The sequence below is a fragment of the Epinephelus fuscoguttatus genome, linkage group LG15 (assembly GCF_011397635.1).
Source record: "Epinephelus fuscoguttatus linkage group LG15, E.fuscoguttatus.final_Chr_v1".
Taxonomy (NCBI): Eukaryota; Metazoa; Chordata; class Actinopteri; order Perciformes; family Serranidae; genus Epinephelus; species Epinephelus fuscoguttatus.
The window spans coordinates 30,634,175-30,654,198 of NC_064766.1; the positions used below are offsets into that span (position 1 = coordinate 30,634,175).

The 20,024-nt window shown below is 39.8% G+C and overlaps 1 protein-coding gene across 1 annotated transcript in view; it reads left to right on the plus strand.

Annotated features, from left to right (window-relative positions):
• Positions 1-1,669: 1,669 nt before the first annotated feature.
• Positions 1,670-20,024, plus strand: part of LOC125901558 (myomegalin-like) — a 63,091-nt gene continuing 44,736 nt past the window's right edge. Inside the window, exons 1-4 of the mRNA XM_049597244.1 lie at positions 1,670-1,889; positions 4,427-4,473; positions 4,579-4,646; positions 11,480-11,590. Of these exons, the coding sequence (XP_049453201.1) occupies positions 1,840-1,889; positions 4,427-4,473; positions 4,579-4,646; positions 11,480-11,590 (276 nt within the window). The 5' untranslated portion in view covers positions 1,670-1,839. The remainder of the gene's footprint in view (positions 1,890-4,426; positions 4,474-4,578; positions 4,647-11,479; positions 11,591-20,024) is intronic.

The following is a 20,024-nucleotide window of genomic DNA, read 5'->3' on the forward strand; positions in this document are numbered from 1 at the left end:
AAATTACACTCTGGTTCTGTTGCCTTTAACAGGACAGTTCACCCCCAAATCAAAAACATATTTTTCCTCTTACCTGTAGTGCTGCTTATCAGTCTAGGTTGTTTTGGTGTGGGTTGTAGAGTGTTGTAGGCTGTAGAGATGTCTGCTCTCTCTGGAATATAATGGAATTAAATGGCACTGTAACCAGCTCATGATTTCTGGAAAGAAACATTGCTGTTTAGTTTTTCAAATGTATTTTATGGCACTTTCACATCTCATTGGCTGATATTTCCAACAGCACAACAATCTAGACTGATAAATAGCACCACAGGTAATGAGGGTGAGGGTGGGGTGAACTGTCCCTCTAACTAGACATACCAAAGCTGTGTCCCTCTTCACATACTCATCCTGTTACTGACTGCTAAAGCAAACAATGTCATAAGCTCATTAACTCTGTTCCCCCCAATCCTCGTACTCTCTCTGAGCAGAACCCCAGAGTCAGTTTGCAAATAGATAAGACAATCAGCAGTCAGTGCAGCTTGGTATAAATAAAGCCTGAGTGGGATCTCACAGAACTTTACGGTGTCGAGATGAATGTTTTCACTGGGGAAAGATGTTTGGTTTCAGTAAAATGCATTCTTAAAACATGAGTGTAGTGCTTTTGTTTTTGGGGAAAAAAATCAAGTCCAGACAATAATTTTGAAAGATGTAGAAAAGCAAAGTTAGTGTTGAAACATGTTTCCAAGCATGTTGCAATAATTTTGTGAAGTATGTAGAGGAGAGATCATGTCACAGAATTTAAATGTTCTGCAACCTTACAAGGCTTTTCTGATTGCAAGTAGAACAAATGCTACTGCTCTCAGATGTCAGTGGTGTTTATAAATTGTGTCCTTGTCCTCAAGTATAATTTTGTGTACTTTCCATTTGCCATTTTGGTTACTTTAAAGGCCACTTGTACTACTACATTTAACATGGAAATACTGCATTTAACCTCACTTCCACCAGCTTTTGAAATGCTTCTCACATGTTAAATCATCCATAATAAAATCAAATACATAAAAAAATAATGCTGTCAGGAACAATTCAGCTTTAACTTTGGATACTTCAGGTACATTTTGCTTGATAATACCTCCCTACTTTTACATGCATGACTATTAAAATACTATTTTTATGGGGTGGTGTTGCTGCTTCTATGTACTAGATCTAAACACTTCTTCCACCACTGCTGTGCTGAATGCTTATGTATCATGTTTGTATCTGAATGATGTATTAAGCTTCTGGAAATTGCAATTTAATGAGATCCACCCAGAGAAAATGGAAGAATGTGGACCTTTTACTAAGATCTCTGTCACAGTTGAGTCTAGAAATACATGAAGAAGAGTACTATAATAAAAGTATAGGTGCTGTATAATGAGCAGGACTACATGATAACTGTTTGATGCTCTCTCTCAGTGAAAACTGGACTTTTATTTTCAAAAAATCAGCTATTTTCAATTAAATTAGGGAATAATCAGATGATTATTTTGAAGGATGCATCCTTAGAGAGCATCTTTACTTTCAAACAGCATATTCTTCCTCTCAGATCATCTGGTGGTGGGCTGGTTGAACAGCAGGGGCTCTGCTCTGTGGGATGGGGCTCTGTACCATCCCTGCTTTCATTTCTCAGGGCGCGCATCCACTCACTCACACACACACACACACGCACATACACACACCCTCCAAACCTGAGCGGTGTGCTGCGCGTCGACCGCGCACATTGACATGTTCCTGTGTGGTTTTGTTTTATCTCAAATTGAATAATGGACGGATGATTTGAAGGCTCACCGGCATGGATGCCCGTTGACTGAAGGAGCAGGCTTTATGGATTGGAGCTCATCGTCGCCGGAGCAAATCTGGGGAGAGTCTGAGAGGTGAGGCGGCGTTTGGCTGATTGTGTGCGGGGGGACACCGCAGCGGAAGACAACAGCGCTCATTGGGTATTTTAACAAAACACGACCCGAGCTTATAAACCGCTGTTTGGGCGAATTAAACCCTCATTTCGCTTTATTTGCCGTTTTTTCGATCATATGTTGTTTTCAGTCTCCTATAATAAAGCAGTCGAGCATCCTCCGGTGTAATAAAGGCCGTGGCTGTGTCACATACGGTAGCCATCTGCATGCTTTATCTATTGAGGCCACTGGCGATACAAATTTTGACTTTGATTGCCATATTGCATTAGATATCTGTATTTTTCCCCACAATATAATTCTCTAATAAAATAGACTTTGGATAAGGACGCGCTTCAGGGGCTAATTTAGGCCCAATTTGCACAATTCAACTTACATTGCGATACAGAAGCAAATATTTCAAGGGCTCAGTTGTGAAATGGGGCAATAGGGCCCGGGAGACACTTTCTGCTGCAGGCCCACATGTAATAACTAAGATTATATCATTTTATATACTCAGGTAGGCTGCTATAGGCTATACAGGACAGAATAAAGGTGAATGCATGCATGTTTTGACAGGCACTCATCACAGCCCACGTTAAGGGTTGCTTATTAATTCAGAGTGATTGCAGTCCCACACAGATCAATTCCTCCATGCACTGTGTGGTGTTGTATGTAGGTTACTGCATCACCAAATCCCTCCCACATACACACACTGTAACTATAAATGGACCATCCCACTGATATTTGCACAATGCTGAGGAAAACAGTAGTGGAGAAGTCGTGATGCCCTGCCCACCACAGTGATGCAGCATGTAGACTATTTGTTCACCTGGTAAACTTTTAAACCTCGGGCATGCACCAACTGTCTTTACATTTTACTGTGGAGCAGCTGCCAGTGGAATTTACACGGGAGAGACTGGAAGAGGGAGTATTAATGGACAGTATGCAGCGCTGTCTGAGTAGTGGTAATAGATAGTAAAGTAGTGGGCTCATAGTGCTATTGTTACACTGTGGTCGGTGCACACAGTGTTTCATTGTAGTGGCGTAGTCCCCCCCCCTAACATTTGGGGAGACAGACACACATTAGTCAAGGGGTATGGGGGTTCTTCCCCAAGAAATGCTGAGCGTCAGCACTTTCTGACATTTCACGATACAACTGCTTCCATTGCACATAGTTGCCTCATCTTCATTGCAACCATTGCATTTGAGGTTGCATACTGCCACCTCCTCCTTCAACCGAGGCAGTAGCCCCTTTTAAACTGCCTGTTAAAGGCGGGAATGTTGCACCGTTTTTCCACCTCACCGCTTTGTATAAAGATTGCATCATGGTGGGACAGAGTTGCCTCGCCTTTAAGCCAATGTTTGAGGTAGTAACAACACCAAATCGATGTCTTTGTAAAAACTATGAGCCAGCAGGACAGGACTATCGTGACATTTTGATGACATGTTATGTGTGCGACCCACCACTGGGACATTTAAAAAGCAGAAAGCAATGAAAAAGCAGCTAGGAGCAGTTAGCAGCTAACTCAAGACAGAACAGTAAAAGAAAATGTCTGCATATTGGGGAGACAATGGGGCGTGGAAGCTCTTTCACATCAGAGCAGAAGACAAGATCACCCTCCATATAACAGGGACATTAAATGATTGTGCAATGCCATACTATGCCATTGTTAGTGTTTAGAAAATGCTTCTCGATGCATATGTTATATGTCACACTAGAGGCTGATGCTATGGTGTTACAAATCATGCCCATCATGCCTCTTTTGCTTCTGGGTTGGCTGCATGCTTTATAAAATCAAACACTGGAGTCGTACATTCCCGCTGTTTGGTTCATGTAAAAATGCAAAGCTGGCATAAAGACGAGACTTCATAGCGGCCCTGTAGAGCTGTCTCTGTGTAAAAAGGGCTATTGGTGAGACACAAGCAAAGATGGCATAATGAATGCTCTTCGTCACGGTAGTATTGCAGGATTTCTGTGTATTAAAAGTCCTATTAGGGGGATGTGTCCCCTGCGTCGCACCCAAAATCTACGCCTGTGCTTGTTCATCACTTGTGCAAATTATTCAAGGTGTTTTTTTTGCATGCACTCTAATCATTTGAGTATAACCAGATTAAGGGAGGAATTATTCCACTGACAGTGTAAGCATCCCCTGTTTCAGTTAACAGCAGATACTTGGGAGTGCTTAAGGCCTGAGAGGCTCAGTTAAACTTTGACCCTCCTCCTATCTCCACTCTCCCCTGCTGAGACTCCCTGATGACCCCCAATTCCCCACAGAGGTGCAAATGAGATCATGCTGACATGGTGAAAAGATTTTAGTGGCTTTTTCATTTCCAGAAGAGCTCTCTGCTACAGTAACTGGTTTACTAGGCTTATCATGTGTGATATTGACTCCTCTATAAATGTCATTACTGATGTGCTGCTGTAGCTTTTTGATTTCACAGGTTTATCTAACACCTTCTTTTGTTCTCATGTGTTATGTGTGATTTGACAATGCAACTTTTTTGGTTTCTCCGGACAGTGCTGCGGAAGAGCAGACTTCATCCAAGATCACAGGTCACATGACAGGTACGTAGCTCTTAAGCTTGTGTGAAAACATAAACTGCTCATATGGCTTGTCAATTCAATGATTTCTGGTGATTTAAAAACAAATGTTTTTTTCCTTTTGCTTAGATTTGTGTAGCGATGAAACAGACAACTCTCCTCCTCTTCAGCTTCACACACTCAAGCAATTTGAACAGGTGAGAGCCTTTATTTTGAATTGTTATGGAGCTTGATGTGAGTGTGTCACTTCCTTCCTTGTCCTTCAGCACAATGAACAGTACTCTGGTTATATGCCCGGTGATAATATGCTCCACAGTGCCATCTTGTGGCTTCATGTCTTCCTACAAGATGTAATGAGCTGATGTGGTTTACTCTGATACACTCTCCTCTCTGTGGGATCAGATGTTGAGAAAATCAGATGACTAATAAAAAAAAAAATCATGTTCATATCCAACCTGGAACATTTTGTTATTAAACTACTGCACAGAAAAGGAGAACACCTGCCGCTGATGAGATCAGATGGAAAACACCCTGAACCCTCCTGGTGGTGAAAGTCTGCCTCTGGGTGCAGCATGGCCCACTTTAGGATTTCTTATCTGTCTCTGCTGCACTATTTTTGGGCACTGTATCAGTCACACTGTACAAAAAGACTATATTAAATATTCCTTTTGATGTTTGGCAGCAGGGTATTGTAAAAATGGCCATGGAGAACATGACTGACCCAAACCCATATACAGTATGACCGTAATCATTTATCCTGCTAAAGTGTACTTTAACAAGGCACCGGTTCCCTACAAGCTGCAGGATCCTTGTGTCTGATGCAACTCTTGCTAAGTTTAACTTGAAACTAAATATGACGTGGATGTCTTTAAGTTAAAGAATATACATTTGAAAAAAATCACTCACTAATTAGTAATCTGAAACTGTAAAGACTTATTTGCACTCGTCTGGATGTTATCAGCCCATAAAATGGACAATATCTGTAGTTAAAGTTAACATATATGGATTATCAGGGACCTGTTACACCCACTGGTAGGTTCAAAAGCCTGTTATTATCAGCCCATGTCATGACTGTTATCAGTTTGTTAGGTTTTAGCCCTTTCTGGCAGAAAGTTTCATATCATGGCCAGATAATGACCTCCTCAACCTAAGGTAATAATAATAGGTGTAGCAGGCCTGCACTAACCCTGTCAATTTTTGTAGAATACTGACGGCAGATGATGTTATGTTGTTAGGTAATCAAAATCCACACATCAAATACCAACGTTATCTTGATGTAGAATACCAACATTTAGTTGTAAGGTGTGGAGAACAAAACCCAATGTCTGCAAGACATCATATGTTGACGTCCACACAATGTGAGATAGGTCATTTAAAAATATTGTCAGCCTGATTTTCATTCCAACCAAAATCCAACATCTGTTTGATGTAAGAGTCCATGTCATTTTGACATCCGTTGCCAGCGGGCTATCCTGTTGGGAAGAGGCTAAATAATGCTCCAAAGTTAGGCCAAATTTTGGCAAAGGGAAAAGTGACATTGACATTTTTCAAAATGGTGTATCTGACTATTTCTAGATACTGGATTCATTTTCAAAATTGCATAAATGAACACATTATAAACACTGGATTTGGAAATGGTGACAGATGAAGAGTAAATTTAGGCCTTTTTGTTCACTCATGATTTAATCTTATGATTGGATGTCTTGCAGTAGTTTCTTCAATTAATGTTTGATTTTACTTTTCTCTCATCAATCATTTGAGGGCTTTTTCCCTCCTATTTTGTTTTAAGGTAAAAGGAGAAATAAAACTGGCACAGTCATTTTTGGTATGAAAATTTCTTTTTGTGTTGAAATAGATGGCTTGACCCTTTGTGCTTTGTAATCATATTGAGTATGTATGCAAAAGAGCAGAGCATGGACTGAATGGGTCTATAACACTTGTCTGGGAAATGGTTGATAGTCCATGTCTGTCACTACAAGGCTATTGACCAAGAGCTTTTTGAAATTGCTTGTGTTGGTATTGAGGCTAAGGGTGGGTGGGCGTGGGTAGTGGTAGCTGGAGTGGGTGTGAATAAGGGCCCAACATGGAAAATGTGGTCCCCCTGTCCACAATTATCATTAGCTAGCCTGATCTACAATTTATTTTTAAATCAGTTTATACAGTTATAGCTGATTATCCTCTGAAATACTCTCCTCTCCAAAACTGTCAGTGTTTCAGACACATACCAGATCAGAAAGTACTTTCACTGATACTGAAGAACTCACCGCCAGTGGTAGTCCTTTAATGTTAATCTGAAGGTGCTGCTGCTGCGCCCTGTTTAAACGAGAGGTGTCACCAATTAGTCACGAAAGCTGAAGTTACTTTCCGAGAGGACTCAGAGCTGGAGTCATTTACATGGCTGCCAATTCTTGGATGTGTCACTTTTACACAGAAATAAACACATACTGCGCTGACATATTTACACACACTCCCATGTACTTGTCTTTGAAGAGGAGATAAAAAGAGCGTGTTGCGAGTTGTGTCGTGTGGAGTTTAAAAGCACACACTATGCACATGATGTCATCCCTAATGTTGTGTGGAGACTCCACTTGGCGCCTGTCCTATCTTTGTTCAGAATTATTTAGCAACAGCACGTAATGTGACACTTTAATGGGCACACTCACTGAATTCATTAAGAGCTCATAATGACGTAACTGCATGTGTTGGTAACACGTCTCAGCCACTTCATTATTTATGCCCTTTGCACTGGACATTGTCTTAAAACATGATTTTAGCCAAGCTTTTTATTATGAGCTCAAAAAGTTAGGCGGAGGCTGTCTTCCTTTCTGTTATTTCCTTTCTGTTCACTCATCTCTCTGCGGGACTTTCAGGGATTCACCGCTCTGTGAGATTCAGGACACCTCTCTATTTATAGCACTGTGTCCAACAGCTCCCAGGTCTCCTATTTCATCCAGCTTCTTTCCACTCACCTGTCTGTCCCGCTCCCATCAGCTCCTCTGCCTTCCCATGCTGGTTAGCCTTTGCCAGGGGAGTTTCTGAATTTTAGCAAAACTGTTAAAAACTATCATAGGCATATTATAAAGTCATTGTCAGGTGTAGAAGTGAGTTTATCTTTTAAATGTCAGATGATATTGACTCATGCCCTTCAATAATACTGTGCTAGTAACCAAGGAAAAGTCATATCAATGTGTGTCAGGGACTTTCCTATGTGCGTACATTAGTTTCCCTTTCAAAAGGGAGCACAGAATCACTATAAGCTGTTAGTTCTGACATCATCACCTTTTCAAGGTCCAGTGAGTAAGATTTAGTGGCATAGCAATAAGGTTGCAGATCTGAAATTGTTTGTTCCCATGTGCTAAACATGGATAACTTCAGTGGCCAACGCAAAAACACAAATGGCCCTATCTAGAGCCAATGTGTTGTTTGTCCGTTCTGGGCTGCTGTAGAACAAAATGGCGGACTCCATAGAAGAATATCTGCTTTGTATGTAGCTATGACCCAGTCATTCCAAGGTAACAAAGACAATATTTCTTATTATCAGGTGATTATAAACTAATAAAAAAATTATGAATATTATATACAATTTCTGCGAACAGATATCCTCACATCATATACACTGGGCCTTTATGCTAACATGTTAGCAAACAACTCTAGTTTCACATCTAGCAGATACAACCAACATTAGCGTTAATGTGGACTCATGTTTCTCGCCACCAAATTAGTATAAGTTCAACATGTATTCTCTTTTTTGTTCTGTTTTGGTCTCTATTAACTTCAGAGAAAAACTTTTGGGCATTTATCTCACTGTTAACTTTCTTCACTAGCTAACGTTTGCTTTAGCTAGTTGCTAACTTTATCTGTCTGTTGAGGTGCTGGGCAGGTAACGTTAGCGCTGTTACGGTGGATTTGTTTTGTCATATTTTTCTGTCTCTCTCTGAAATGGTTGCCTGCTACTGCTAGAAACAGAAACTAGTGAGGCTGGTGAGACTGTACCATAGTTCCTAATTTTTCTACTAAATCAGTTATTACAGCTTAAGTCACAAATGTTAGCTAAAAGAGACAACCAGTTCTGTTGAGGTGCTTAGCTGGCTGTTAATTTTGTGTTGAGTCATCACTACATGTAATCTCCTTTTACATTAGACTTTGTCTTTTTGACTTGGTTATATAGAAAATATTAGTTTGTGTAAAGGTAAGACTCTAATGCCTTGGCTCTGACTGAACCTGTTTACCTCTTGAACCTGATTTTGAGGCATTGTTTACTGTCAGTCACATCACATACTACATATTCTTATTTTCCAGTGGAAGAAAGTAACTAGGTACATTTACTTCAGTACTGGGAACAGAGCTATATTCCCAGTGTCCTATATTTCTATATTAAGGAGACTTTAAAAGGGTTTTATGTACTCTGCAATGTTTTTCCCTGTCTTAAATGTGCAGTTAGCCTACTCCTGCTCAACTTGATTAGTCAGCTAGCTTTTATTAATATTGTTATAATTTGTAATATTCAGGCACATTTCCTAGAGATTATTTTCCTAAAGAGTATTGTTTTCAATAAATGTTGTTATCTTTTATTTAGTAAAAGTTGTAGCGTTTTATAGTTTAATGTGTAATGTTCTTAATGCACAGTGCAAACTGCTGCACTTTTCAGCAGCATTTAAAATGCAATAGGGTTATTGAAAAATGTAATTAACAATTTCAGATGGCTCTGTGATGCAACATTTTCTTCGACAATGTTTTACCATTATAGATTCAATTGTGCTCAAGTCTGACTTTTCTTTTGAGTGTTTTCGTACGTTTGACCTCTGTTAAAACGTCAGGCAAATTAGTTGTTAGGAACATCCCTTCTTAAAATCTGCTGTCAAATTTGTGGGTATGACAGTTTTCTTGACTCTAGACAATTACATCCCCACATGGGCTGAATGAATTTTTACCATTCAAACTGCATTCTAAAGGTCCCTTTCTCTGAAGGTCCCAATCTCTTACCATGCTAGCTTATAACAAGAGGCATACGACCCAGAGAAGATAGGGATGGCCCCTACTTGTGAACAGTTTGGAGATACTTGTACTTTACTTTAGTATTTTTGATTTTTCATTTTTCATATTGTACTTTTTACTGTGCTTATCTGACAGTCAGCCAAAACATCAAAATCACTGACAGTTGAAGTGATTAACATTGATCACCTTGTTAAAGTGCAATGAAACCTTGGGTCCTATTATTCGCACAGATGCCAGTTAAAGTGCTCCACTCACCCAAACACCGTTGCAGACAAAGTACCCCACACTTCCCGATGACAGTTGCCCCCTTGCAGGACAATACACTATGTCACACTGCAAAAACTGTTCAGGAATGGCCAGAGAAACTTGACAAAGAGCTCAAGGCATCGATCTGGCCTTCAGTTCCTCAGATCCCAATCCATTGGAGCATCTGTTGGATGTGCTGGTAGCCCACTTCACAACCCACAAAACTCACAGATGCTGCAGCTAACGCTCCAGTGCCAGACACCACAGGACACCTCCCAGATGTCCTGTGTCCATGCCTTGACTGGTCAGGGTCGGATCCAGGAGGGTCCCACTGTGAACTGGGGTTGCCTCTGGGGAACCGGTACACCCCACAAATCCTAGATCAGATTTGGGGAATTTTGGGGAGTTTTTGCGGTGTAGCATGGCGCATTGTTCTGCTGGTGGGCCACTGTCCAGGGAGTGCAGTTGCCATGAGGGAGGTGTACTTAGTCTGCAACTGTGTTTAGGGGTGAGGAGCATGACAGGTGGCATCCACATGAATGCCAGGACCCAAGGTTTCCTATCAGGACACTGCATTGTAACAAGATGATGAATGTTATTCACTTTACCTGTTGGTAGTTTTAATGTTTTGGCTGATCGATTTGGTCAGACTTTTAGTTACTGTGAAGATCAAGGGCTCACATATAAAACCATATGATGAGTTTTTATAGATATGATGCATTGTTACACTGTACAGTATTCTACAGCATATGAAACAGTTTTAACCAGCTACAAAATAAAATGCTGCATAAAGAGAGACAGTGGTTTGCATCTTAGTGAAAACTCGTAATGTGTAGTGTAGTGTCTCCCCTAAGAAACACTTCGTAATAAATATGTGAAAAGCAAAATAAAATTATTGAGTTTGCTGTATTGTTGATTCAGTAGAAACTAAATAGAGGTGAGTCATTGTTGTGATTATATAACATACAGGCTCGTGTGGACAGTTTCAGCTGTTCTCTGAATGGGGATTAACGTCCACCCTCACAAATATAAAATCAGATAGGAAAGTGGTTAAACGGGGAAAATTAAATGTACTTTTAATACATCTGAAAAGAGGAAGGAAGACAAAGTGAAAAGAAGGGGACTCACATCTAACTCCCTCCCTTCTCTTCATGTCCCTGTCTGTTCCTTTTGGTGCTCCTGTTTTGCCGTGGGGTGAGATTTCTCCTCATATCACAACTGCCTGTGAGCCCTGAGCCTCTTACCTCCCCCCTCCACTCTCCTCCTGCCCTCATCTCCCCTTCCACCCACCTCCCCCTGGCAGTCTGGGATTCCAGGGATGTCTCCTCCTGTAAAATAAGCTCCTGTCCCATCCCCTTACAGACCAGAACTCACCATGGAGCTGACATGGCTACACCTCTGACCGGCCGGGCTGCAGAGCCGCCCTCTGCACTGCAAACACCCCTATAGATTCTAGTGTGTGTGTGTGTGTGTGTGTGTGTGTTTGTGTGAGTGAATGTGTTAATTGTAGTGTGTGTTTGTCGATGTTTAGAAGCTAGGATGCCACTTTGTAAATAATTTGTTTATTGTGACATGCTCTTTTGGAAAAGGAGGTAGCATGTCTGACGGTTACCGGACTCTAACACATGGACATGCCATGACAGTCGCTGTCCTTTAAAATGGACTCCGTATTTCCCCATGATACGGAGAGGTGGAAGACGGCTGTTCATTTCTGACCTATAACGGACATGTCAAGCTGTGACGGTGCTATTTGACGGTCATGTCTAACGGTTACCGTACTTTGTCACAGCACCTGAATGACCTGAAGAAGGAGAACTTCAGCCTCAAGCTCCGCATCTACTTCCTGGAGGAGAGGATACAGCAGAAGTACGAGGAGAGTAGTGAGGATGTCTATCGTACGGTGAGTAAGGCACCTCTTATGAAGTGTTGAGAAATTAGCGTAAACCAGTTTGACTGGGGATAAATGGGGCTATAAATGGTGTGGGTGTCACTATTCAGGTGAGACACCACAGGTGGAAACGTACACTCCACACTTTCGTACACTTGAGATTTTGGGCTATATTGCCTCCACAACATGTCTTCTTTTAGACTTGTGAAAAGAAAACATCCAAAATACACATTTCAGTATGTATTTTATTCTAGAAAACTTGACAAAAGAAAAAAATAATTGTCCTAGTGTAAAAAAAAATCAACTGGGGAAATTCCATGGAAATAGCTACTAATTCAAATTTTAAAATCATCTGAAATATCTGAGTTTTTGTCTAAAGATGTATGGCTATTTTCATAAAACGCGATTTTTCTTATACCCTGAGCCAAAAATCGAAACTTCAGTAGCACTTAAACACACAAAACTCTCCAATCTATATCTTGAAGGGTTTTTTTTTTTACAGGTTTTGCTCATAATTCATTCATAGCCTGATTTACATCAAATTTTATTCCAAGAAATGTAGCGAAAATTGATTTTTTTTAAATGGCTGTTGACAGTATTTTCTGATTGAGTCAGAGATAGATCCAAAATCCCTGCTTTAAAGCCTTTGACTCTTAAATGTCAAAACAATACAAGAATTTTGAACCTGGCTTTATCCAGTGTTTGGATTTCTGTTTTGGAAGTGTATGCAAATTAGTACATTAGATAATCGTTTGCATATTTAAACATAACATTTCTGAAATCTTGTAACACAAAAAGTAATTGCCTTCATGTCATGGTGACATCTATGAATTAAAAGTTTGACCTTATTCACCTGGGGTGTCTCCCTTTAAGGGGCCAAGGGATATTTCACTTACAACAAAATGGTTGAAAATAAAATTGATTTTGCTTTATTTGGGTATCTGGCACTGAGTAGATAATCAATAGATTTGATTTGTGCCTTTATCAAATCAGTCTGAGTAGGTAATTATTATCATGACAGCACACGTGTGTTATCCTAAAGAGTTGCCTAACTGAGCCACTTCCACTGTTTGTTGACCCAGCTGTTGCACTGATGTGGTTGACGTGGTGGTTTTAAGTCATGGCTGCCCTGTGAAGGACGACACATCAGCTACATCTTTGCTCAGGATCTTATATCTGATACAGTTTGTGTGTACGTTGCTGACATCTGTCCAGGAGGACCTCTGTTTTGCTTAGCATTGTGTCTGTGTCTCACACAGGATTTTTGTCATGACTTTAAGTTAACCAGTGGACATTTAACTTTACCCCACAGCCCAGAGACACTAAACTAGATTTACTACAACTCTGGATGTAAATGGTGAGCTACACCTTTAAATCATGAAAGGAATCTCAGCAATAGAAAATAATAGTTTGTCATGATCATCATTTATCATTAGCAGGGATGGGTATTGAGCTTAACTGACCCTTTGCTATGTCCTGCCCTTGAACGCAGACTGGCAAATCATAGCTTTCGGTCAACTCCAACCAGGATCAGACAACCAATGTGGCTCTGCTTCATAGACTTTAACGCAACTGTTAAAGTTGTTTTTCTTCGTTTTCAGACTGGTTTTGTGGATTTAGAGCTTGTCATGGTTAAACATTGTGCCGTGGGGACGTGTAGTAGTGATACTTGTTAACTGGAGAGGTTGAAAGAAGATTTATGTTGCTAAGTTAGCAATTAAGTGCTATACTACTGAAGGTATACTGAATGTATACACATGCTACTTTTGCTGTGTATGAATAAAGACCTACCCTGCGTTACAGGAACAGTGTTGCTCCCACAGCCATTGGTTGCTCTTTGATTTCATTGTCTTCTGTCTCAGTCACCAGGTGTTGTGGTGGTTCACCTTACACTGTGATCTGTAGGTTTTAGCTTCTGTCTTTAACATTTTAACCTGTTTCTGCTGCTGAGCCAGTCTGACATCCTGAATATATCCTTCAAATGCATATTGTTAACCCTTCTGTCTGCGTCACTCTGAAACTGCTTTTTTGTTATTCCAAAAATGTAGATAATATTTCTTCAGGTAGTGCAGTTAGTGAAGTGCAAAAGTAGTAAAAGTTGACAATAAAATCCCAGTCAGATTGGTATTCTTGTTTACTTTATCTTTTACCTAAGGATGTACCAACCTCATACGCTAAGTCAGTGTTACTGCTGACCTTGCTAAGCAGATTGGGTGTCGGCCAGGACACGAACAATCCACATTTATTGCAGTTTATTTGTCAATGCGATTATTAAAATATGTGTGTTAGCTATCAGGTACATGCTACTTGTTTGCTTATTTGTAATTGTTTTCTTTTGTTTCTGTGGCGTCATGTGATGTTATGTTGTATGCTGTATGTACACTAACAAAAATGTATATGTGTGATGGCTGTGGACCCTAGGAAGAATAGCTACGGCTTCCGTGCTAATGGGGATCCAAATAAACCTTAAACCTTATTCATTCAGTCATGGTGGGCCCACTAACTCAATCTTCAATGTCACAGCAGTTGTCATTTAAAGATAAGTTCCACGTTTTTTTTTAAAAAAGGCCAGTTGTATTTTATCTAATCAAAGTTCTTGAGTGGCTGCTTGTGTTCTTTTGTTAAATTAAAAAATGTTGTGTTCCTTAAAGTAAGCTGCAGTCCCATAGGTGACCTCAGCGTTCAATCCATAAATCAGTCACGTAACCCATGGGAAAAACCTTTATCTGTGTTTTGGCAGTAAGTTGCAGCTTCGATTGTATTTTTGTGATTGCAACGATGTCTGTTTTTTGGCCAGAATAGCAAAATGTTCGGGCAAAACCAGTGTTAACATCTAGCTCTTTGCTGCAGTAGCTATGACAGGTCTGTTCTTTTCTATTGGCCTGTAAGAGTCTTTTTCTTAAAACAAAAAACAAATCATGCACTTTATTTGTGATAGAAAATGTGATACTGTTAGATTGTTTGGACATTAAAATGCATTTAGGTAACATTTCTAGAGAGAAATGTACATTTTATTTTCATTATATTCGTTCAGTAAATGCACTTTTATGATCCTAAGTTTGCTATGTTTTATAAAGATTATTTCAGGTCTCCCTAGAAAACTGTAGAGACATTTTTCTCGTTGATATTTTGGTTGCTATGCTAAACCTATGTACCTTGCATGTTGTTTGAGTCATTGTCTGTGCAGTGTTGCTGCCTTTCTCAACAGAAAAACATGAAAATGTCATTGATAATTTAACAATACTATGGTTTTAATAGCAGAAAGCTTCATTACCTGCTGCGGACCAACATAGCTATTACACGTTTCTATGCAAGACTGGGTTGATTTAAATCTTAGCAAAAGATTGATCATTTCCTTTCAAGATACAGTCCGCTGCTATGTAACAGGTATAAAAAGACTTGGATATTTTCCTCAAGGTTTGCGTAGGGAACACTATGTGACTGAATCAGGAGTGCTGAGGTCACAATGTGAATAAGTGAGGTATTGAGAATGTATTGTGATTTGATATTGACACTGAAACACAATGATACTATGCTCTGCTGCCTGGCTTTAGTGCTGAATTAATTGATTAATTAGTCTATTGACAGAAGAGTGACAACATGTGATTATTTATTAAGTGTTCAAGTCCTTCATCAGGCAAAAAATACCAACAATATCTTGTTTCAGCTTATCACATGTGAGGATGTGATGCTTTTTATTTGATTTTTTTGTCTTTATAAATTGTATATCTTTTGGACTTTATAGACAAAACAAGGAGTATTAAATTGTTATTCCAGGCCTTGGGAATCTGTTGGGAATTTTCCCCATTTTTTTTGGTTAAACAATGGACTAATTAATCGAAGACACAATAGGAAAATAGATAATGAAAACAGATAATTTCTTGCAGTCCTAAAAATGGCAACATTTACCTCTGTGTTTGCATGTGTTCATATTTGTTGGTTTGTGCACTGTTGTTTGTTTCTATGTGTGTGCGTCCCTCTGTGTGCGTATTAAGTGTGCACCTACAAAAGGTGACCCGGTTCAGCTGTTCTCTGTTTACACGAGCCAGTCGGCATTTAAAACTTTCCTTCTCCCGTCATTCCAAATCCCCTCAGATCATCAGCAGCTCTTTGATATGAGACAAACTAAATGGCGGTTTGGTCCAGGCGAACAAGACCTGAGCGTCCTGCAACTTATCCTTCACAATTACTGCATACCAGCAGTGATTGAGTAAACTGATCCCACATCATCCAACTTGATTTTAATCTTCATGCTTCACAATCTCTCACTCTGTGTGGCTGAAGGTTAATCAGTCTAGTCACTGTTTGATTGGACACTAAATCTTTGTTCCGTAGTATCCGAGCTGAGCTGCTCATCGCTCTGTTGGAGTATCAGTGTTTCTATCCGCTCTCCAAAGCATTTCAGTGTAATACAGTACAGACTAGGTGTGTTGGTCCTAGGCACATAGTGATCTCTCTCAGAGCTCCAGAGACTTCTATTTATAGAGCAGGCTTGAGTGCACTGATTTATTTATCACATGCATTCACATGAGCGTTCCCATGAAAAAACTCATGCACCATAACGTATGTTTGTGGGTGTTGTTATGTTTATTTATTTGGAACATCGGTGCACAAAAAGAAGGGTGCTCAAAGTGCAGAAAATAATAAAAAGTAAATGGAAACAGCAGCAAACATTTCAGCCCTTCACTGTCATCAGTGCTACTGACATGAGTGCACCACAGTCACCACACCTGGCAGTAATCTGTCTGTGTCTATATCTGTTCTGTGAAGCACAAGTCAGTAGCACTGATGATAAGGACTGAAACGTTTGCTGCTGTTTTTATTCACTTTTTATGATCTTTGGCATTGTGAGCACCCTTCTTTTTGTACATGGACGATCTAAATAAATTGACTTTTTTTTGTATTGATCTCAGCCTGTGAGACCTCTGCTGTCCTTTCTTGGTCATCCATTGTTCCGTTACACCAGAGATAAACTCTTTTGTTGCCTTAAGTGGGCGCAGTTTCACAGCAGCCCTTAGAATATGCAGTGTGTGTTTATGTTTGTCTTTACCATATTATGTGTTGCATGGGTGTGAATTTGTAATGCATTTACATTAGGTCATGTCAGTTCATCAAAATGCAGAGATTAATTTGAATGTTGAGATTTATTTGATATGAATTTCAAGTATAAGATAACTTCTGCATCTCATTTTGCAAGACTGACCTGTTCGCTGTTCATTATCCCACATTTGACACAAAATATTGAATTAAAAATGATTTCATTGATTCAAAACTTAATTTTATTGTATCCGCTAAACATCTATGACCAGAACCACATCCATAATGGTCTGAAATTCAAAGCGGTGGTCTTTTCTGCAGAAATAACAGACCATAAAATGCCATAATCGACCAATCAGAATTGAGCATTCAGAGACAACTGAACAGCAACTATTTTGATAACCTTTCATTTATTTTTTCAAACAACAATGCCATATATTCCCTCGCATCAGCTTCTCAATAGAGAGGATTTTCTGCTTTTCCTAATCTTACCGCATAGTAACCAGATTTTTTTTTTATTTCAGATTTTTCAGTATTCTATGAACTTTTATAGACAAAATGAATGCTAAAAAGGTAAATGCACTGCAATTGTATAGTGCCTTTCTAGTCTTCCGACCACGTAAAACCCTTTTACACTACGTCACATTCACCTATTCACACACACACACACACTGGCGGCCGAGGCTACCATACATGGTGCCACCTGCTACTTAGTAACCATTCACACACTCTCACACATCGATGGAACAGCCATCAGGAGCAATTTGGGGTTCGGTAACTTGCCCAAGGATACTTTAACATGCAGATTAGAGGAGTAGCGGATCGAATCACCAATCTTTTGATTAGTGGATGACCCGCTCTACCTCTCAGCCACAGCCACCCCAATTAATAATCAATTAATTAAGATAATAATCTGCAAATTAATAATGAAAATAATCTCTTAAAGTGGTCCTACCAGAGCATGTAAATGGTTTAGTATGGAATATGGTAAAATGAGCAGCGTCATTAGCGAATTAAGAGTAAATTATAATATCTGTTAATGTGTGGTCAGTCACAGTGTTGCAGATGTGTTTGGTTTATGAGTGTCAGTGTTCCTACGTGCAGCCGTCTCCCTCCTCTTGCACAGTTTGGTTATTAGGGGATCTGTTGCTGAGGGCCGGCGGGCCAGGAGGGGCCAGAATAGCAGGTGCACTGTGATGGGGTGTCTATATATAGAGCTGTTTTCAAGATGGGAATATATCCCTCTTACTGTAAGCCAAGTTGTTGAAACACACACACACACACACACACACACACACACACAGGAAAACGTGTTCCTCTTAGTGGGTGTTACATTATTTATTATTAGAGCCTTAAGGTGAATCATTTACTGTCATTAGTTATTCAGAGCACATGTCCAGTCATATGTTGCATAACTTCTATTTGCTGCTGGATTACTTTACTTATTGAGTCTCGAAGAGATTTATCGGTCTAAAGAAAATGAATTATCAATGTGAGCTTTGCGTCTGTGTCCTTAAAGAGCTTTAATAAAACCTGAGAAAAAATGTTTAAATTTAAGACTTTAAAGCATATTAAACATTGTGTAAAGTTGTTAAAAGCATTATTAACTGTGTAAAGGCAGGTATATTTGCAAGGCACATGCACTCTTAGATTAATACAGAAACAGATTATTAATAAAATATGCACCTTTTCTGCTTTACTAAACACAATTTCTGCCATCCTTTCTTACTGCACACGTGTACTTTAACAACAGTGATGAATTATACTATGATCTTTAAAAAGGTTGGGGTTTTTTTCTGCCTTTAAAGGAGCTCTATGACATTCAGAGATTAATGAAGTAGCAAAGCAATGCTTGTTATATAAGGATATAGCAGAGCAGAGAAATCACACTACCACTGTGTGTGTTTTAATATGAGCCTCTCTATTTATTATTGTGGTGTGGTCCAGCAGCACTTGTGAGTCAGGTTGCAACGGTATGAGATCTTCACGGTACGATAACGATGTCAGAAAATATTGCAGTTTTACAGTATCACGGTTTTACAGAATTAATAATATTATCAGTCAGAACATGTATACCCTACATGTGTATCCCTGTGTGCGTATCCCACTGGCTAGCTAGTTGCCACCACTCTGCACTGTGTTGATACAGTAAAAGCAGCGTATTGACCCACAGCATCATTGCTGAAGCGTAGTGCCTACCCTCTAGATCCACCAGAATAATAACGTTAGTTCTGTCATTATTTGTTGCCGATGTTTGCGCTCTTTGCTGTTAGCATCTCTATAGCTAGCCGCCAGGTCAGCCACCTCCATGTTAGCAACCGTGTGTAGACAAACTGAATCAGACTCTGAATCATTGTACACAGCTCCTTTAAATAACCTAAAATGTGTAATTTCAGTCTGTGTTTTTGTTCTTGGATATTCGTCACTTTCTGATTTGACGTGACCAGTTTATGTCAAAGTACTAAGTATGTGCACGTGTCACATGTGCAGACTGAAGTAGTGAGCAGCAGTATGTGCATGTGTGAGCACTCGTGGTGCCTCTCAGGAACATGTTTGTGAGTCGGTCTCAGGATGAGTGTTGGTGCACGTGTAGCAGCTCTCTGGCAGGGACAGGATAAGGTCAGCAGACTTGGATATGCTTAAAGAGGTGGTACAAGAAAGAAAGAGGGAAGAGAGGAGTGACACAGGGACAGAGAAGCAGCTGAATAAGAAATGATGGACAAGGGAAAGTGGACAGTCAGTTCAAGCTGTAGTGATAGAACCAGCTCTCTGATGAATCCAGCAGACAGACAAACAGACAGACAGATAAACTGTCCTCTCGCTCTTCTCTAAGGTCGGAATGGAAAGAATGAGCTCTACCAGTCCCGCTGTTTAAATTCTCTCCCCCCTAATGTAAGAGCTCTGATTGGCCCTAAAATGTCCCCTGTGGACCCCAGCAGGTAAATAAACAGTGGAGATTACCCTGTGGCCCCTGGGGTGAATATCTGAGCTGCCCTGAGTTCTGAAAGTCTAAATATACCGGTCATGACAGCACTGTCAGATGTTCTGTACTGATGATACACAACACTCACCAGCCCTGATTCACACAGCAGAGACGCACAGCTAAGTGTGTGATGAAGAGATGTAAGAAACAAAAAGTAGATTGAGGTGTGAGAACAGGAGGAACACTTTATCCCATCATAAGGCAACCTTCGACTCGTATTTTGTTATTTCCATCATAAAAACTAAAGACTTACCTCCAGTGGAGAAAAGTTACTTAGTACATTTATTCAAGTACTGTACTTTAGCACAATTTTGAGGCATTGTAGTTTAAGTATTTCCAATTTATGAGGCAAATACTGTACTTTCCAATCCACTACATTTATTTTTATTAATTATACAAAATCTAAATCAACTAGTGAATTGGGAT